Source organism: Centruroides sculpturatus, unplaced genomic scaffold (genome assembly GCF_000671375.1).
Source record: "Centruroides sculpturatus isolate CEXI.00-Female unplaced genomic scaffold, Cexi_2.0 scaffold30, whole genome shotgun sequence".
Lineage (NCBI taxonomy): Eukaryota > Metazoa > Arthropoda > Arachnida > Scorpiones > Buthidae > Centruroides > Centruroides sculpturatus.
In genome coordinates this window covers 1,459,445-1,482,458 of record NW_019384755.1, presented here as the reverse complement: position 1 = coordinate 1,482,458, position 23,014 = coordinate 1,459,445, and the positions used below count along the sequence as shown (strand labels likewise).

Below are 23,014 nucleotides of genomic sequence, written 5' to 3'. Positions count from 1 at the left end.
GTTCATATATGTGCAGGAAATAAGGAAAATATGTTATGTTAAATTGCATAAATATATTTTTATATTACATGCTATAACCTGTGAAATGGGGAAAATAATGTAAAATAAAACTACCCCGATTCGATTCAGTAAACGATCAGAACTTCACATATGAAATTTAAACGTCACGCCATACAGATTTTTAAAAAAATGTTTTTATGGCAAAAGTATAGCAATAACAAAATAAAGATTTTTTTGTTTTTTCGTTCTAGTATAGCGTATAAGAAAAAAATTTTTTAACAGAGTCTAAAAGCATTTTCATTTTTTATTTGACTACATGATCATAAAAAGGATAAAATTAGTAGACGGACCAAAATATTTTAAGATATCCTATACCAAAGTCAGTGCTTCTCAAGCTAACTGAAATGGTCACCTGAGATATTTTTCCCAACTTATTAGGAACATGCATTCGATTTTTATCATATTATTTACTGTATTATCAAACTTGAGAGTCAATGTACTCGCATAAATTTTCTCGTATGTGGATACTGTACATACATACTGTAACATGACAGTTATCAAGATATAATAACAATTATGAGATGCTAGGAAACTTTTCGTGAATCGGTACCGGTCCGAGAATCGTCATTCTGAGTAATATTGCTGTAAATTATGAGATCAATTGAAATATGATATTTTTGTCCATTTTTGTTTGGACATTATTTTTCATAATAATTCTGTTCATTTGACTTCGCGTGATGATTTAATTTTCATAAATCCATTTTTATTATTGTTATCTTTTTTTTAAAGTATTTCTTTATCAGGAATACTGCTTAATGGCAATGAATTTACATAAAATTATTTTAAAATTAGAAAAATNATATATATTTTTCTAATTTTAAAATAATTTTATGTAATTTATGTAAATTCTTGCTATGTAATGATATTTGTGATAATAAAACCGAATAATTGAAAACGAATTGTTATTAAATTAGCACTTTTTCAAATTGATGTTAAGATTAGTCATCTGGAATATAATTTGATTTAATTTCTTTTGTCGTTGAAGTAACTTGAAAGTGAACCGAAAATTTGACACAAGATGAGTTTTATGTGATATCTACGGTTTGATATTGATGATATAAAAAATTTATTCGAATTTTTTGATAGATAACAGTTACAAATTAATATTTTGAATATGGTAAAAGTTTATTTTGCACAGTAATTAAAGAATTCAATGAGATTCAACTGATAATCATCAAACCAATTGATATTGTCGTCAAATCAACTGCTAAAAGAACATATTTTTTTCAAAAAATACTTTTTATTTACATAATTGCTTTTATGAATTGTTTATAATACAAATTTATTTCAATATTTCAGAGTTTTTGTGAAAGACTTTGTTAAAATATTCAAAAAATTAAAAATTTACAAAACTAATAAATTTTAACAAATAATATCTACTTTTCTGCCTACGTTAATAAACTAATAGCTAATAACACTAATATATAAATAAATGAAAATTTTATTTTTAAAAACTTATCATTATTAAACTTTAAATGTACTTTAATAAACAGTATGGTGATGGTTATAAAAATGTTTAAACTATTAAAGTGTGTACAGTTGAAAGGATTTTTGACAATAATTCAGCAACATGGAAGGTAAAAATTTGAGCGAGCAAGTTTGTTATCTTATTTGATCATAATAATGATTGCAGAGGAAATTAAAAATATCCATTATAATTAACTCAATATTTGGATAAATACTTAGACAAACTTCGTAACGTATAGAGAACTAACCTCCCTCCAAAAATAGCCCATGGCTCTATTTTATGCACTGTTAAACTTTTCTGGGTTTAATTAGAACTTTTGTAATGGAGTTATGCATATTCACCTAATTTAAATTTACTGTAATTAAAGGATATAGTTGTTTAATTCAAATTAAGTTATTATGTTTTAAAGTGCAAACTAAGTGAATTGAAGAGTATTACGATAATCAGGAGAGAAGAATATCAATCGATATACTTTAAATGAACGATACATAAACAATATCGATCTCGCTAGATGAAATAAACTATAAACTATACAAAGCAATGTGAGAAGAAATTAAATTTTAGTAACTAATTACAAGATATAAGTGGATTATTATATCATAGAAATTACTGCAGAAAACATGTAAAATCATTACAGTATACAACAATGCATTTTCGACAATGCGTGACAGAAAAATGTACTATTTAATTAATTTATATAATAGTAATTAATTATATATGTTTAGTGGTTCTTAACCGCTGTACGAAATTCTCATAAGAGTGCCATAAAATTTTAAAAAACAATTTTAAAATGCTAATTATTTGTTTTATTTGTAATATTATATACACATTTTTATGTAATAAGTTACCGTTTTAAACGTCACTCTTCGTTTACACAAATAAGAGCTTCTTGGATGCGGCACTGGCTCAGAATGATTAAGAATCTATTTTAGAAAATGACGCCTCACTAACGATCCTTGTATATAATAAATTTTTAATTTGAATGAAATAAAGTTTAATACACAATTAATTAAATTAATTATGTATAAACTATACTAAGTAAAGAAATCAAATTAATTTTAAAATAAAATATTATTTATAATATAGTATTAAATAACATGTATCGTAAATTGCCATACATTTGATAATAGATTTCTTCAATGGTCTGTTTAATTTAAATATGTTTCTATCTACCGTATTTATACGCTTAATCGTAAATTCATTTTTTGTAAATAAAAAATAAGTTTAACATCTCTACATAGAAATCAGACCATGAGATATACAGAAAAATGTCAAGATTTATGGAAGAATCCGGTACTTCAGTGTTTACCAACTCTAGTGAAATGGGTGTAGCAAGAGTTTTAAAAGGAAATTATGCATTTCTCATGGAAACTATGTCAATTTTATACGAAACTGAAAGAAAATGTGAACTGACTCAAATCGGAGATAAATTAGTCGATATTAATTATGGTATTGCTATGCCACCAGGTATGTATCATATTACGTTTTAATATTATTATTATAAATTAATGTAATGACCATGATATAGAATTACTTGGTAATTACATAGCAATATTAAATTTTTATAAACTTCCATAATACTGCATTAAAAAATAATTTCCTGAAAGTCGATTAACTTTGTTTATTTTATCGAAAGTCTTATACGAAATTAATTCTATTGAAAATTAATAATTAATTGTTATTAATTATTTGTATTGTTAGTAATTTTATCTTTTCCGTGTTTTAAATTATAAATTTAGACAGTTTCGTTTATAATACAATTTTTGTTATACCATTTTAAACCAGAATCTATTCAAAACTTCATCTAACGTTTAAATTCATGCATATCAATTATATACAAATATACATTATACAATATCATAGAATATTCAACAAAACAATTTCCTTCATTTGAAAATCACTATTACAATAATAATTCTGTTTATTATTTGATTTGTAATATACACCAATTATCATAATCATTTAAACTAATAAGTGGAATTTGTTCTATTGTAAAATGATTTTATTTTAAAATTCAGGCAGACTTAAATTATAGTTCTAATGATGTATTGCAGCTACAGAACAAAACTGCTTATTTTATAACAATTGTGCATAGAAACTATTATTCTATAAATCTGAAAACTTATATGTTTATAATATTCTCGGTTTATATACGTTATAAGTTATTGCAAATCGGGAAAGATGCCACACTTTCTGTTTTTGATGGAAATGGCAGGTGCAGTTTATTTATTTGTGTGCTTTGGATGCAATTACCAAATTCTAGATAGGTCTTTCAAAAGTATATATTGGCACAGAACAACAAGATTAACTTCCGTTTTTAATAATGAATTTCCCTTTTATCCGTGTACAAATTAGGCATCTTACCCCGACGATCGGAGTAAGATGCCTACTGGAATCATTTTAATAAACAATCTGATTCTATTGTCAGTAGTTGCCGATAATGGAAAACAGTTCTCGATGCATGCTATACACAGTTTATTAATATAGGTTTATTAATAATTTCAGACGTGTCAATAATAAAGATACGAAATCGATTAATAATCTAGTTAATTAGTCTGATATTTACCTTACTTTATGAATTTATTTTAAAATTCAGTTTTCGGTTTCAAATATTTCGCTTGTTTATATATTCTATCGTTTGTTTAAATGATTCCATTATTTTAAAAACAATATAATTTACTATTTTTAATAAGTTAATCGTTACTGAAATTATAGTAATAATTATGTTCATTATACATCTATATAATGAACGAAAATTTACAATTTTTAGGATAACACAAAAAAATATTAGTATACATAAAATTTATATTTTACATTTATAATATATTAAAAACAAAACATTATATACTATACATAATGCTATTTTAAATGTTATAAATCAATATAAAAAATATAACTAAAATTAAAAGTTATCTCAACTGATTTACCGGTAATAATTTTTTTAGAAAGTTTTTGTTTTTATTTATGTAACTCATTAAAATTTATTTTAAATGACAATAGGCAAAATTTTTAGGCTATACAAATTATTTCTTATCTTTTCCTAACATTACTATATATATAATCAAATTAAAATAATTAAATTTTTGGTTTTAATAAACTTTTCCTTTTAATTTATTTTTTAAAATTACAATTAAAAATTTACTATTTATCGTATTTACTCGCATATAAGACGAGGTTTTGCTTAAGGTTTAAAATGCTAGTAATATTTGCAGGACAATGTGTACATTTACGGGCATTTGATATTTTATTTGTGATTAAACGAAATAAAATTAGAATTGTATTAATAAATCTAATTTTCTTTATTTTGATCTTTAAAGTACACCTCGTTATATATGCGAGATCGACTTATACACGAGTAAATATGGTATATTTATGGTAAATTATGATATATGATTTTTATTTTTAATTAAATTGAAATAAATTATTAATTGTTTGATTAAATAGATAAGTTATTCTTATACATAAATTAATGAAATGCTTATTTTTACATAATATCATTATTCGTTTGATAATTAAATTATATACTGTATTTTAAAACTTTGTTTGTAAAAGTTATTCTTATATATATACATTTAAACAAACAATTAATAATTTGTTTCAATTTAATTAAAAATAAAAATCAATGTAAATAGTAAATTTTTAATTGNTCTAAGTGACTCGTACAACATGGAATTCATATAAAACGGAATAATCAATGATCTTATACGGGGGTCGACTGTATTCAGTTGTATGATCTATATTTCTCATGATCATAAGTTTCATAAGATATGATCAAACGAGTTTACTTCAAATATACTATATTTATACATTTTATTACATTATTATATTACATAAAATTTTATATTATAAAAAATATTACAAATATTTATAAATCTGCAAAAATGTTATTAAAATATATGCACAATAAGCATACTATTTTAATGATAAATTTAAACAGAGACGAATTAATTTAAATTTTATGTATCATATTATCTATTGAAAGTTAAAAGAAATCGTTAATTTTCTTATAGGATCTCCTTACGTGCCGTTATTCTCTGAATGCATACTAAATCTGCAAGAAAATGGGACATTAGCCCAAATAAAGGATAAATGGTGGAAGACAAAGAATAAGTGTCCAGAAGAGAAAACTTCTATTAACAATAACAAACTATCCATAACAAATTTGGGAGGAGTATTTGTAGTCTTAGGAATAGGTTTAGGATTTTCTGTGATTGTGATGATTGTGGAATTCTTCTGGAAAACAAAAAGCATTCCTTACGAAGAAAGAGTAAGAATATATTTAAATTAGTTATTTTCTCTTGTTTAATTGATCAACTACTTTAATTCTTTTGCCAGTAAAACCAATAATATCCTTCTTAACACTTTCATCGTTTTCTAGTTTGATTTAAAATGTTTATTTTTTGTTTTACAGTATAAACCTAATTTATTTAAATCCTAGATAATTATTTAACAGATCAAAATGTACCGTACAGTACATCAATAAAATGATAAATTAGTGATGTCGATCATATTTTCGTATTATGAAAGTGATAAAGATATATATAATAACAATTTTTAAAATATAAAAAAATTATGAAAGAAAATAGAATATACAATTTTACGAATACATAAATTATTAAATTAATTCAAACAAGTAGTAAATAAAAAGTTTTTAGAGTATATTTTTGCTATTAAAAATAAAGAAATAAAAGCAAAATCTAAAAAAAAATCTCTGACAGATTAAAAGATTTTTTACAAAAATAAAACTTGAAATTATTATTTAATGATATTTGAAAAATCGATATCATTTAAGTGAAATTTATGCTGACTTTAATTAAATAGTAGTTATTTTTAACAGTAAATAAAGCATAAAAAATAAATTAAAATTTTTGGAATATTTTTCATAACATTTGAACATGAGATGTTTCTGTATTAAATTTAAAAAAAAATTACAATCTGACATATAAAAAATATAAAAATATGATGCATTATGAAATAGATAGCAGTAAAATGATAAAATATATTATAAAAATAATAAAACATAATATTATTAAATCAAAATTTAACGTTATGATTTTCTGAAAAGTGATTTTTATATCAGTTTCCATTTAAGAACTTTTTTAAAAAATTATTACATAAAATATAATTTATTTATGAACCATTTTAAAAAAATACAGTCTTCTCCTATTTATATATAACTTATATATATCATTTATTATCATAAATATATAAAAAAACTTGATATAAACATTAAAAAAATGAATTATTTGAAGTAACGTACTGCATATATATTATATGCTTATTGTTATTAATTTTCTTTTAAAATGAAGAACTCCTACATACTATTGAAATAATACATCAAGTACTTTAGATAAATACTATTTATTATACATAATAATATTATTTTAAAAAGATAAATAAAAATAAAAATAAAAAGGATCATGGTCAAGAAACACGACTTATAAATAATTGAATTCATAATAAATGTCATAACTTTCCAATATTATTTATTATATTTTCTGTTATAAAAATACTTTAAGGTTATATTTTACTTGAAATTTTATAGAAAAGATTCATAAAATGAAAGTTTTCTGAAAGATTTTCTGTGATAAAAATAACTCGATGTTATAATCATGTCATAAAAAGTTCATTCACCTTCTACATGTAAAAATAATCCTCATAGCATTTTTAGAAGAATTAATATTTTTGATATTTATGAAAGTTACATTAATATTTGATTATTTTTTATATTTTACAGAGATGTCTATGTATTGAATTCTGTCTGAGGATCAAAGATATCATAATGTGCGGTGGATCTACAAGAGTTATAGATAGAACTTCATTATATGCAATGGACGATAGTGTGACTAGAAGTTCTCTTTTCGGCACAACTTCGGCAAAAACTACAACATCGACTTCATAAATTTTCTTTATTTATATTTATATAACTTTTAAAATATTTATATTTTCGTTTGATAAAATTTTGTACGGTGAAAGAAAGCCTTTTTAATATTTAAAATCTAGTAAACTACTTTTGTAAATTCTTTAAATGTTTTACATAAGATATTAAAAAAATTGAATATTGACTAAAATTGTATTAACTAATTTTAACTAAACTTGCAAACTAATACGCAAATTTACTCGATCACAATCTTTCCTGAAAGTTATCTGAAGGACGTCTATATTCTGCACTAATGTACAGTACAAACATGTTAATACATAAAACTGGGATAAAGTTTCTACATATAATATTAGCAATACAAGAAAACAAAAGACGTGTTAATATATATTACGAAAACTTACGTACAAATTTCTCGCAACTTTTCTAACGCTTAAACGTCAAGATACTGTACACTTTAATGTATTTACAAAGATTTAGAAAAAAGCAAATATAACAGTAAAATTTATCTAAATATCGGTGGCCAAATTTTGATCCTAAAATAGATATTGTCCTTAGAGGGCGCTTCTATTAACGTCAAGCAAGTCACCAAATTTAAAATCTGTTCACCTGGTGTTGTGAACTTTCTTTAATTAGTGTACGCAAGCAACCACGTAAATATGCTAAACACCTTCCGAACAAAATGAAACATGGCCATTTTTTCGTAAAGAATTTTCTTAATATTTTTTTACTCAATTCATTTTTTATTAACGTCACGGCATCACTTCCGGAAGTGATAAAAATAGGTAAGTGATAAAATAAATCTAATATATTCTAATATTGTTTTGTTAAAATAAACATTATGATATTGATCAGCACTTAATAACTGCTTTGTTTAACCTTCAATTTTTTATATTTTAAATAAAACATAAATCTTTAAAAGTACACATGTTTTATATACTTCCCTCTTGTACTTAATGTGCTGTATAATTTTAAGTTGTTAAAACGATTATAATTGTTCGCTATTAATAATAGCAAATGTTTTATTTCAATAAATAAACGAAGTTTAGATTTCTATGAATTAAAAAAGAAGTTTCTCTGCCAATATAAATAGAAACTCTTCAATCTACAAAATTAACTGTTTACATAATTAACGATACATTAAATATAGATTATTACAGTAGTGTTGAGTGAAGTTTTAAGTTCTTAAATATTCAGTGAGTAATTAGATCGATATTATTTTGAAACATTTAAATATAAAATCTATAAAAGCATTAATTTATACTTAATAATCTTATAAACGTTTTTATATGATTAATTATTTAAACTTTAATTAAATTACGAATAAAAGTTATTGACGCGAAAGTTAAACCGATTTAAAAAAAAATTTGAAATATTTTTAAAACGTTTTAAAATGACCTTTAAAGATAAAAAACCTATAGAATAAATTAACCGTAAATTTAATCTTTAGTGAGTACTTTAACAATGTTTTTGACTTACTTTTTCAACCATAAAACGCTCGTTTTTGAAAGTTTTTATTACAAAAAAAGAAGGGGAAAAAAGAATTCGCTGAAAATTCTAAAAGTTGTGATAAAAGGTTTTACTTTTAAATAAATTTCTATTTAAAAACTTAGTTTTTATTGTATAAAAATGATAATATTTTACAATATTATTTTAATTAGAAGCCAAACATCAATTATAAATACGAAAATTAAATAAAAACTTGTATGAAATTAATATAATTATCATAAAAAATAAAAGTTTAAAGCGCTATGTTATTTTACTATTGAATTTTGTATATTATTTAAAAAAAATGTAATTCAACTAATAAGAGATGAGAATTTTAATATCAACACATTTTTTTTATTCATATTAATGACAAAAATTAAAGAAATATTTATAAATGTTTTCGTATAAAATTTTAACTTTTTAGCGAGATTTTGAAAAATATATGAAGTGTGTAAAATGTGAAATATGTAGTGAAATTTTTACACATTATAAACATTAATTAAAATTAAACATGTTAATTAAAATTAATTTTTAAAAATATTAAAATTATTTTTTAATTCATTTATAATTCAAAGTTGAAAACAGGGAATTGAATTCTTAAAAAGCCAAAAAACAAACAGCAGAACCACTTCATCTAATTAAGATTGTAAGTCTATTTTTAAAATGTTTTTAAAGAAACATGTTTTGATTATTGTCAAATTTGCACAATTCACTACAAGATAAATATTGATATTTACTAAGTAAATGATAATAAAATTTGTATTTCTTAGGAAATTTCAAATAAAATAAATGCCAAAATTATTTCACATTATATATTATAGTTTGCTCGTTTGTGACATACACAATCATTTATCATTGAAAGAATATTAATGAAAATAAGAAATATTTATTAGTTTTATTGGTAAATGAATTAAACAGATATTTTAATTGCTATAAGCAAACTGAAGTTACTTTGGTGTGTTTAAAGATGTGCTTTATATATTATATAAAATAAAGAATTAAATTATGAAAATCAAAATATTTGAATAAGAAAATAGGATGAAATATGATCAGTGGATTTCTAACATAAACAACATAAGGATAGTGTAAGATGTAGATGTAGTAAACAAAGACTTTTTACGTTCCTCTTCTGATAAGAAAGATGAACGCAACGGATAAAGAATAAGATGATAAGGATAATGGGATAATGCAGTATTGAATGGAAAAATGGGTTGAATAACTGATGTACGCTTCAGTTTCTTTTACTTTAAATAAACACAGCAAAAATATAAATAAAAAATAGTTCATGCTAGAAAAAAATAACCCAAGTTTATATTTATTTATGGAAATTCTCTCATTAATTACACGAAAAAAATAATGAGATACAAAGCATACAAATTAATTAAATAACAAAAACTAAAAAAAAGTAATTATTCTATACGATGATAGATATTTTTGAGTAAAATTCAATCCATACTATATCATATTAACTTATAAAAAATGTAAAACACTGCGTATCGGGTTTTAAGCTATTAATAATTTGGCCACATCTCATAAAAATAAGTACACCAGCTTCCAGTTATCTTTTTCAAATATCTTTAAAAATAACCGATGTGAATGAAATTTACAAAAATTTCTTTAAAAATAGTAATGAAAAATTTTCTTCTGTAAATATTTAAGACAGGAAAATATATACAAAAATTCTAAAAATGGAATAATTTTTCATAAACGACATGGAGTTATATAAAACTAGAATATGATAAAATGTTGAGTAATGTGATGACGAATAATAATGTAATGCAAAACTGTATGATTCAAAAATAACAAGATTTTGTTTCGACAGGTGCAGTATTTGAAATGTCAAATGTTGATAAAGAAATGACATTCCGACATGCTGTTGATCGCGTCAATGCCAACAATAGCATACTTCTTCACACAAGACTGTCAGCTTCAGTGAAAAAAGTTACTCCGGAAGATATTTTAGATGCTCGAAGAAAAAGTATAACAAAATAGATATATTCTTGACAATTTATGTTATATAACATAAGTAGATCTTATTTTTTACGAATAGTACTTATTGTAAGCCTAGGTTTAGTACAATAAAATAACATATTGAGTTCGTTAAAATATTATTAATACGGTCTACTAGATGGTATGACGGTTAATTTACAAGTTATAAAATGAAAATATAAATCAAACGATGTTTCCTAATATTAAAAATAATTTATTAATCACAAAAGGAAAAATTTCATACATATGGCATCGTATAGCGTCTTTGAATGCTAAAAAAGAAATAAATTTTTAATGATTTCTAGGTATATCTTAAAAAGTTTACAGAAGTAATGAAGTAATGTGGGTGGTTGTTATTTATGGACTTCGAAAAACCACCAAAATTCGTGTTATTTTAAGATTTATTCATAAGTATTATTCATTATTCATGGAAAGTTACAACGCGTACTTCATACGAATTACCTTAATAAATAAATTATAAGTGTTAATTATACGTAAAATAATTATATATTATATTTAGTTAAAGTAAAAATTTTGTTTAATTTTTATAAAAAAACAATTCATTTATTAGGGATATTTTTATGAATATAAATATTTTTTAACGAATTAATAAAAGCAGAAAATTCGAAATTATGTTTTTATCGATTGGAACTTATCCAAAAGAAACAAACTAGAGACTAGGACATTTTCTTCTTATAGTTATTGAAAAAAATGCATATATTCATATACTGTTCTGTAATACCATATGGTAAAGTTATTTTTAAATCACAGCTTAAATAGATTACTATCGTTACTAAAAAGAAAAAGGAAAAAAAAAACATACGTACATTATCCAACTCTGAATGTAAATATCTTGACAAACATAATATAAAAAATAATAAAATTTTTACAGCATAATTTTTGCTTGTTTTGTAAAGAAATTATCGTTACTAATAGTGTTGATATTCTTGTGTAGTTTCATTCGTGAAAAGTATTTAAATATTCAAAACATATTATTAAAACACGTAATAGAAGATCAAATTAATTGATGTGACAATTATTAACGATAATTTAGACTCGCCGCAGCATAAATTTGTTGTTTTAGTTTCTCTGGACTATTTAATATGAATTATGAGTAATTTATGTATTCAAAACATGGTTATTGTTACTGATAAAGTTAAAAAATGCACATTAATATTGTATATTATTTAACATCTACATCACACATGAAAATGTGCTAAATTAAATATAATACAAACTAAAAATGTACTACAAGTTAAAAGTATTAATACTTTTAAAAGAAATATGCTAATTGTAATCGTAATTTTGGTAATTTTTAAGACCTTAGTTCTATGTGAAATTTATTCTATTATATACTTCAAATAGTAGTAAAATTTTCTATTTTATGATAAGTTTTTAAAGAGAAACATTTTATTCCATTTGGAATGATATACGGATATTTTGGTTTATTTTTTTCCAGTATGCGAATTGCTAGAAGAAGGAGTGGCAGCTGTCCTAACTCCAACATCGCTTTCCCTTGGTAGTCTAGTGAAACACACATTCGATACATATAATATTCCTCATCTTCAAACCGGATGGGATTACACAAATAAAAACTGGCTTCACTCTCTCAATTTCCACCCAGATTATACGGTTGTAGCTACAGCATACAGGAAGCTGGTAGAGAGATGGAACTGGAAAACATTCACAATCCTTTACGAAGAAGAAAATGGTGAATTTTTGAAAATTTATGTTGGAAAATACCAGAAAAACTTACTTTAGGAAACACATTTCTATAAATATATATAAATATAGAATACAGTTTTAAATAACAAAAACTAAAAAAAGTAATTATTCTATATGATGATAGATATTTTTGAGTAAAATTCAATCCATACTATATCATATTAACTTATAAAAAATGTAAAACACTGCNAAGAATGTTTACTTTTATATAAGATCATTTTCATTTTAACAGCAACATTTTTGTAAAAATATTTCAAAAATCAAAGTCAAAATATATCAAAGCTTTCATATAATACAATAGATGCTCTGTTATCTGTCAGTAAATGTCATATATAGAAATCATTTTATCGCCATCTGTTATGAAATTTTGACATTAGAGAATTTAATGGCGTGACATCCCTAGTAAGAAAATCTTATAGTTTATTGTAGAACTTTTATTGTTAAGATTAGGTTTGACAGAAAATAAGATTTGACTTGTAATTTATGTTCATGGTTTAGGATATGTTTCAATTGGATTTTACCGAAGTATATAATGGTGTAACTAATATAACAGGATTTAGACTAGTTGATCCTGAACATCTTGAGATAAAGCAACCTATTAGAGATGAAGCTGGAAATAGATGGCCTTGGAAGAGAAAAGTATAATGAACCTTTGCTTGATAATCTAAAATTCCCTTTGTTTAATAGAAAAATGATAATAATATGTCCCTTCTTTCTGCAGGATACAGAAACAATACTAATTTATGATGCGGTGATGATGTTTGCCAAAATTATGAACGATAATTTTCTTAATCAGCCATTTTCAACTGCATATTTCGCGTGTGAATATCCTACAACGTGGTATTATGGTAACCAAACAACTGATTATATAAAACGGGTACGTTAGTTATTAATTAAATATATTCTCGTTTATTTTAATTAATAGATACTTTTAAAATTTAGAACAGTTTTCATGGAATCAGCGGCGATATAACATTTAACAATAAAGGAAAACGGACAAATATCACTTTAGATGTTGTTCAAATCAAAAAAGAAGGACTTAGAAGTGTAAGTATTAAAAATAAATATAAAATAATACTAATTATTTCATAATTTTATCAATATATTTACTAATAAAAATTAAACATTAAGTATATTGAGAAAATTAGATATCGACAATTACATTGATAATAAACAGTGCATTAGAGAAATTTGTGAATGAGAAATCTGCTATACATCATTCAAATAATGTAATTATTTATGATTTGTTTCGCAAATACAATGAAAGTTATAAAAATAAATTAATGAAGAGAATTAATTACATATATCTGTTTACTGCAGATAGGAAACTGGACAGGATCAGAGATTCTGTTGATTGATGATTATACAGAAGTTTTCGCAGAAGTGGCTGAAGTATTAGCAAACAAAACTTTAAGGGTCACTACAATTATAGTAAGTTTAAAATATTCTTAAATTCCAATTTATGTCATTACACACGTCCATTTTCACTAATGATTCAGTTAAATGTAACAAATGTTCGGATTAGTTTTACAATCCTTAAACATAATTACTTTAAATTTTTCTTTTACTAACTTAATATAAATTATAAATACAGTAATAAGGTATTTAATTTATTTTAAATTTAAATTCCTATACGTCTTATATTTTTGCACGTCCAGAAACTCAATTTTATCGAAATACATGATTTACAGTGAAGTGAAAATTGTTTCAGCGTTAGATTTATATTGCTGAAAAATCAGTTTTGATCTTTTATACTAGATGTTTGTTAAAGTAAAGAAAATCATGCCGTTGAACTGAATTTTACTTTAAAAAGTTTATATGTCTAGCAAATTCTGAGCAAATATATCATTCTGTAATGTCTTGTCTGATATATAGGCTTACAAATGTTATGATTTATCATGTAAAAATTTGATGTATTCGGAAACAAGTTATAACTCATATCACCGCATATTTGCTAAAATGGAGTGTTGTTTCATTCATGTTACGAGATAAAAGTTTCATTTTCTGCTACACGAAACGAATAAAATTAAAATACGTTATGTAAACAACAGGAAAAGAACAATTTCTCTTCATTTTCATTCTTCTTTCACTATAGAAAGAGGTCATTTTATTTTATGCGACGATACATATAAAAATATTTTAATTTTACGAAACTTATTCATTATTCAAAACTATTTTTCTTCGTTAAATGTTCTGACAGTTTTTTCTAGAATAAACAATTACGTGTCATAAATTATTCTATTTACTAACAAAACAGAAAGTTCTACTAAATAATTAAAATTAAAATGTATGTATACACCAGTAATTATATTTTGTATGTAGCAGTGTTAGTACATTGCTCATTTTCACTCAATTTAATCAACTGTTTATTATGCGAGTTTAAAAAAATGTATTACACATGTTTTAATATTGATAGCTTTATCAAATTTTTCACATGATAAAATATCCAATTTTCTAGAGTCAGCTTACAAGAACTTTACTCAAACTGATCGTCATGACCCCGTGACTAAGGTTGCTATCGATTCAGTTGTTTCCTTGAAAAAATCTACACCTCAAAATTGTTTTGTAATATTTCCTATCGTTTGCTTTTTATTGAAGCGTATCGATGCGAAAACAATAATATTTTATTTCAAAAGAAAGGTCTTAAGAAAAAAATCCATTCAAATTAATAGGAATTAAAATAATATATTTCTTGTAATATTTAGCAATTTACTTTATTTTATAAATATTATAAAGCGATTCCTGTTAAGGATGTAACAATATTGAATTAATTCCATTTAATTGGCATGAAAAAAGGATTAAGAGAGATAAGGCTTACAAATCTTATGGAAAAAATCTTAAATTTTTATATGTTCGAAACATGAATTTAACTTGCATTAGATAATAAAGATAATAATAAAATAATAAAGCCGTAATTAATTTAAAAATTGAAATAAAACAAAAAGCAATATAATAAAGTTTTCAGTATATAATTTATTTTAAGAATTAATAATATGCCTATGATTTATAAGCCTATTATTTAGCAATTTTATTAATGATTTATAATAACATAAATTTTATCGTTTAAACGTTACACCATTGAAAAGTAATTCACAGTAATTATTCTATATTTTTGTAACAAGATGTTTTTTTAAAGACTGCTATTAAAATTCTATTTCTAGAAAGAAGAATGTTTACTTTTATATAAGATCATTTTCATTTTAACAGCAACATTTTTGTAAAAATATTTCAAAAATCAAAGTCAAAATATATCAAAGCTTTCATATAATACAATAGATGCTCTGTTATCTGTCAGTAAATGTCATATATAGAAATCATTTTATCGCCATCTGTTATGAAATTTTGACATTAGAGAATTTAATGGCAAAATTTTTAGAGTGACAATGTGACAAAAATTTAATAATTACTCATTGTTCTGTAAGAAAATATTGTTATTAAATGCAGGCTGAAATCAAATGTATCTTTATATTAGAATTTATTAATTTGCAGTCTTATTTTTATGCTTTATATATTACTTAATAATATTAATAGCATCTTAAATAAATTATTCTCATTTAAAATAATTTTATACAATTAAAAACAATGCAAGCGTCTGAACATTTCAAAGAATGGATTGATTGTGATAAATTACAATTAATAACATAGCTAGAGTTAATTTCATATGCTGAAGGTTGACAGGAAGCATTTAAAACATATTAATTGTGTTTATTTTGTGTACAAATAATATGTTTACAATTTATAACAAAAGTCTCTGGCTCTATCTGGCTCTAACATAATTGATTCTTACTAACTTATCGTAACTTTTTGTAAAGGATTTATTGAAAATAAAAGATTATGCAGTTAGATCATTAATTACTAATATTAAAATGAGAAATGGTATCGCAGTAATCTCATTTATGAGATTAACTTTTATGGCATAAAATATTTAACATGTATTTATCTCAAATTTAATCGGCATTCAGCCATTCTTTAAATTTTCTGAAGTTTAAAATTAACTTTAAAATATATTGAAAGCACTAAAATATATTCTTAATCCGTATATAAGTTTAAATAAAATAATATGTGCTTAGTAAATATGTTAATAAATACTTTAATTTATGTTTAAATTCTAAAATCAATTCATTTCATTAACTAGTAATTTAAAAACATTGATTAATTTAAAAATATATTCACCAACTTATTCTTCTTAATATGCAAATAAAGACAATTCTCTACAATATAGCTTAAAGTAAACATCATAAATTAATATATTCTTAACTTTTATCGACGTTCATTGAATGATAGATAATACGAGTTATGAATATCCTATTTTTTTAACAGGAAAAACCTTACGTTATAGAAATAGATGACGAGACATTAACAGGAAATGAAAGATTTGAAGGCTATTGTATCGATCTTCTAAACGAAATTAAAAAAGAACTAAAATTTAATTACATCGTTATTCCTGTTAAACACGGTAGACATGGTAAAGAAAAACGACCAGGTAGCGGCCAATGGGATGGGATGATTGGAGAACTAATAAATAGAGTAATATATTTTTAATGACGTGATGCTATTTTTTTAATAACGAAAAATATTTATCTTAAATTATTAATTAATTTAATTTTGATTCTAGAAAGCGGATATCGCTATTGCTGATCTTACAATAACCACAGAACGACAGAAAGTTGTAAACTTTTCTAAGCCGTATATGCAACTGGGAATTGGAATACTTTTCAAGAAACCCGATATAACTGCGCCTAATTTATTCTCTTTCATGTATCCGTTTTCAACTGAAGTGTGGATTACAATGGCCACGGCTTATTTAGGTGTAACAATCTGGATGTATATTTTGGCTAGAATTACACCACACGAATGGTCAAATCCCCATCCGTGTGAACCACATCCCAGAGAATTAGTTAATCAGTTTAATCATCCAAATTCTTTGTGGTTTGGCATTGGCTCCTTAATGCAACAAGGTTCAGAATTTGCACCAAGGTAATTAATAAAAATAAATATTTCATTTGCTTTTAGTTTAATTAAATTATGTATACAACTAACTTTATTTTCGTTAACATGTAAGTGTAATATTTAAATGAATTAAATTATTTAAATAATTTATCTTCGTTCATCGTTATAAAATTATCAAATATACATTAAAACCAATTTATTTAATTTATATTCATCCATACTCTTAAAGAATTTTTATGATTTAATTTAAATTCAGAGCTATCTCAACACGAAGTCTTGCTGCTATTTGGTGGTTTTTTACTTTAATCATGATTTCTACATATACTGCAAACTTAGCAGCTTTCCTTACAGCGAAAAGAATGAAATCTCCTATAGAAAGTGCCAATGATTTAGCTTCTCAAACAACCATATCTTATGGATGTTTAGAGGGAGGATCAACATGGAATTTTTTTAACGTAAGCGTATTCTAATGCATCAAGATTTTTACCTTTGAAAAGACGAGATGAGAAGTTTTTATAACATTTTTTTTCTCAGAATACCGATCATGATGTATATCGAAGAATGTTTAGAAATATGGAAGAGAATAAACCTCACGCATATTCGAAATCAACACAGAAAGGGGTGGATAGAGTGGCAAAAGGAAATTACGCTTTTATTATGGAAACAACATCTTTACGTTATGCCAGAAAACAAAATTGCGAGTTAACCCAGATTGGTGAAAAATTTGTAGAAAAGAGTTATGGCATCGCTTTTCCTCAGGGTATTCAACTTTATCAAAAATTTTCATTTTCGTATCTTATAAAAAAGTGAATAAAAATTCTAAACCTTATATGAAGTACTTTGTAAAATAAATATAATTTTCTACAGAACTCACAAAAATTTTAAAAATATATTTATAGGTTCGCCTTATAATACACATTTTTCAAAAGAAATATTGTTACTGCAGGAAAGAGGTGTTTTAACTAATCTGGAAGAGAAGTGGCTGGGAAAAATTCAAGATGGTTGTGGGGATGAAAGTGTTTCGCCTGCAGCTGCGGAACTTAATATTCTAAATGTTGGAGGAATTTTTATATTATTAGGGCTCGGTGTTGCATTCGCTTGTATAATCGGTGTCGGTGAATTCTGGTGGAAAACTAAAAAGATACCCATTGAAGAACGGGTGAGCTTCATCTTACCATAATAAAACCCATCTTTTTATTTTAAGAAATGTCAATTTTACAAATAAGACATTGCTTCGTTTAAATTAAATTACTTATGTTTTATTATTATTATTATTATAAAACTCATATCGAAATTTTTATTGGCATTAAAGTAGTATCATTTATGTTATTAGGATTCCGTTTTTGTGGAACTGATAAGCAGAATGAAAGAAATTGTGACAGGTGCCGGATCCACAAGAATAATTGATAAATCATTCGACATGGACATCGATGAATTTTTTACTAAAGGAGCATTATTTGGTGTTCCGCCACCCAAAAAATTTTCTAAATAATAATTGTTAAGTTTTAAAATAAATCTATGTTTTCCGCTGATTCTATTATCAAACGTTAACTTTCTAACGTAAATTATATTTTATTTTTTCAAATTTATTTTACTTTAAATGATGTTACTTAATGATAATCGATTGTGAATTCCTAATGAGTTTACCTCGTAAAATTTTTAACAGATAAGCAATTTATTTGATAAAAACAAGTTAACTAAACAATTACGTTTTAAATTTATTCAATAATCAAATACAAATTGCGTATAACAATATTCTATTGCTATAAAAATTAACAAAAATTTTTTTATAACTTTTGTATTGTATCAGTACTTTATTAAATATTGCTTTATGATTCAATTTTTTATACTAAAAATGTGTCATTGCTTATGTTTTTTAGTCATTTATCTATAAGCCATATTTATCTTTAAATATTCCTCTAATATAGAGTCAAATGTATGGAAAATTATATATATTTATATTAAGTTCTGAAATAATCTATTATAATTAAAATGCTAATTATATTTATTATATGTTTATATATAAACTATAAATGCATTTATGTAAAAGTATATTTAATATTTAATTGTTCGTATTAAAATATTTTGAATAATTATAGAAATTATAAGCAAATATAAGAATAGTGTATATATATTTATTTATATAATATTTTATAATAAAATAAAAGCAAATATCTGTTAATAAGTAAAAAGTATAGCCTATTGTTCAATTTAAATTATTAAAACATATTTTTATTCAACAAAATTTAATGATGTAACATTTAAATCTAATGAAAACTTAAGCTCGAGTTGGATAATTGAAAGAATAATATGTAATTTTCTTTTATTTTTCTAAATTTATAGATAGGATCTCATTATAATCTATTTAATAACGTCTAGAAATGATGAATAGATTCATAATGAATAATTCATGATGAAATTAAGATAATTGTTATCTTAACTTGTACTCGTAGATTGAAAAGATGGATTTATGTTCTTGCTTTTATGTAATGATGACCTTTCAAAGTTTCAATTAGTTTCAAATGAATAAAATTTATTAATATTGTTTTGCTTATTCAATGTCATTTATTTAAATTGAATTATATATAGTTTTTCAATAATTTCATTATTTTTCCGGAAGCAATTTCATCCGACTTGAGCCACTTTCTAAGAAACTATTGATTTGTCTTACTATTATAAAGCGTAAAGGGAATAAAAAAAGAAGAAAAATCTTTTTTTAGATCATAATTTTTATTGAAGATATCTTGATTAAGTAAACTAAATCTACCAAAAACAATTCTCGATAATAAACTTTGATGCGTCTTAATTATTTTGTGGCCAGATCACAATGTCGTGACTAAAAAAAATTCGCTTTTTTCAAACTTTAACTAATAAGAAGAAAGATTTAATGAAGTCATTATGTTTTCCTCTCTGAAATTTCCAATTAACTTTTAATTGAGCAAAGGTAACTTAACTTAGTAAAATGATTTAATCATAACAACTGCATATAAAAAGGACTACTTTCAAAAATTTCTTTTTATATTAATCTAGAATTTGATATAATTAATACGTTTTTATTAAGATAATGCCTTTACATTAAATTTAAATAAAATATTTTTTGAAATAAATTCATATCGATTATATTTATTTATAAAAGTATAAATGAATGAGTTATATTTATTAAAATTAGGGAATTTATCAATTGATTATTTTTAAAATAATTTTTGAACATTACCTTTTCTTTGAATTTTTATAGCATTTAATAACGAAATTAAACATCACGTTATTTGTAAAAATTTATTATATGAATAATGCCATCTTAGTAGTAATATACAGTAGCCTCTCGTTATATCATGGATTCGGATATATCGCGCTATTTATTTTTGGCTCCAAAATTTTTAAATATCAATTGCCATAATATTTTTTTTGCGACGAAATACAGTATTTTTTCCCCCATCATTATCCCTGAAATTGCCACTGCAGGTGAAACAATAAATTCATAATATAAATAATTGGTCTGTACACCTGATTAGCTTATCATTTACGTTTCCTTTGATATTAAAAGTTGTTTATTTATTGGTTTTAAGTACTGTCTCCACATTTATAAGTTATTATGAATTAAATTAACGCAAAACTGTCAATTCACATAAAGGTGTGAAATTTCGAATTCATTACGTAATGTGTAAGGAAAAGTTTTATTTCTGAACGGAAATTTCTAAAATTTTTATACTGTAGTAACTTTAATTTCCTTTTTAGAAAACTTTTATTCTGAAATTTTATGAGTTTTGATGTTCTAATATGTATACAATATTTGTTTTTTTAAATTTTCAAATACTGTATTTATAATTTTTATTGGAAAAAATATATTATTTACACGAATTTTTAATAAGCGATTTATTATGAAATATAGTACTGTATAATAAAATCTCAAGTGATATTTTGTTTTATATCGACAGTATTTGTCTTTAAATGACATTGTTAAAGAAACAATAATGCTAAATGGGCGTTCGTGGTATCGATGTTTACGTAAACGTCATTTAATACAATATAACCTCGAATAAAATTTAGTATTGCAAAACTAATCTTATCCTATATCAGAAACATTTGCCGATGAAAGAATAGAGTATATAGATTCCATAGATTCCATAGCATGTATAATCTGTTTTAGTACTCGGTTATATTGCCCTTTTTCTTTGTCTGTGCGATATAACAAGGAGCTACTGTAATAAAATATTTTCATTAAAATAAAAGGACTTATACAAAATTCTAAACTATAAATCTAATAATTTTTGGAAAAAATTATACAGCTTTGTATAATTACTATAAACTATATATCGAAGCAAATATATAGGCTAAATTGCCTATAATTTATCAAATAACCAAAACGTACAATAAATCTAAATCTAGTGTATACACACGCAGACAGAACACTCTCATTAAAATTGTATTAGGTTGTTTGAACAGAAACCCAAAGTCATTGAAAAACAAAAATAATGCCTTCGAATTAATTCTGCACTATACACACACAAACAATAAAAAAAAATAGCAATAAAAAAGTACGATAGATAATGACTTGTACTGTACATCATTTAACACGTTCTTTTGTAAAAATTACGAATAATAAATTTATAAAACGACTAAATAATTAACATACATTTATATACCCTAAATTATATAAATTTTCAATCATTGATTTATAATTTACAATATATTTATTTTAATATGTGAATGAAGGAATTCACATTGTAGACATGAGAAATTTATTTTAAATTCCGAAGATTTCAACTGTTTGATGCTAGAAAATTTACAATTATTTCTATAATTTTTGTATCAAATTTAATTAAAATCTGTTCAGTTTATTCAAGCAGCAAATTGTTTTCGATAGGAGCAGACTGCGGATGGGCGGATCGATGGATACTAATAGGTGCTTATAGCACTGTTGTTAAAATGGAGAAAATCTATAGGCTTGTAATTTGATATATTTTTATTTATAAATTACAAAATATAATAATTATTCTAATTAATTGTTCGATTAAAGTTGCTGTAAAGATTATAAAATATTTAATAAATGTGACGTTACAAAATAATTAGATTTTTCTAAATTAGAATTATCTTCCTATATTGGATGAAAATTCACATGAAATAACAATTTTTTTTATTATTATGTGAAATATAGTTTAAACTATAACAATGTTATTGTTGTAATGATTAAACTTTTCGTTTTTCTATTGTTTCCACCATTCTTATATAAAAATTACACGATTTAATGTTTAAAATTAGTAATATTTTAATTTATATATTATAACATTACATAGAAATTAAAATAATAAATTTTATATTATTTTTACAATTACGAATGCGTTAATGATTACTTTAAAAATGCAATATATTATTTATTTTATAAGATATTTAAATTAATTACAACTCACACGAGAATTCTGTGTTAAAGATTTTACTAAATAGATATCATTAATTTA

At 23.6% G+C, this 23,014-nt stretch overlaps 1 protein-coding gene across 1 annotated transcript in view; it reads left to right on the top strand.

Moving 5' to 3' along the window:
• Nucleotides 1-19,361, top strand: part of LOC111628706 (glutamate receptor ionotropic, kainate 2-like) — a 36,351-nt gene extending 16,990 nt beyond the window's left edge. Inside the window, exons 3-18 of the mRNA XM_023372541.1 lie at nt 2,770-2,995; nt 5,539-5,795; nt 7,266-7,428; nt 10,717-10,872; nt 12,343-12,594; nt 12,988-13,010; nt 13,107-13,247; nt 13,330-13,485; nt 13,551-13,655; nt 13,929-14,039; nt 16,929-17,135; nt 17,224-17,585; nt 17,815-18,013; nt 18,093-18,318; nt 18,458-18,717; nt 18,892-19,361. Coding sequence (XP_023228309.1) covers nt 2,770-2,995; nt 5,539-5,795; nt 7,266-7,428; nt 10,717-10,872; nt 12,343-12,594; nt 12,988-13,010; nt 13,107-13,247; nt 13,330-13,485; nt 13,551-13,655; nt 13,929-14,039; nt 16,929-17,135; nt 17,224-17,585; nt 17,815-18,013; nt 18,093-18,318; nt 18,458-18,717; nt 18,892-19,050 — 3,003 coding nt within the window. The 3' untranslated portion in view covers nt 19,051-19,361. The remainder of the gene's footprint in view (nt 1-2,769; nt 2,996-5,538; nt 5,796-7,265; nt 7,429-10,716; nt 10,873-12,342; nt 12,595-12,987; nt 13,011-13,106; nt 13,248-13,329; nt 13,486-13,550; nt 13,656-13,928; nt 14,040-16,928; nt 17,136-17,223; nt 17,586-17,814; nt 18,014-18,092; nt 18,319-18,457; nt 18,718-18,891) is intronic.
• Nucleotides 19,362-23,014: the final 3,653 nt, after the last annotated feature.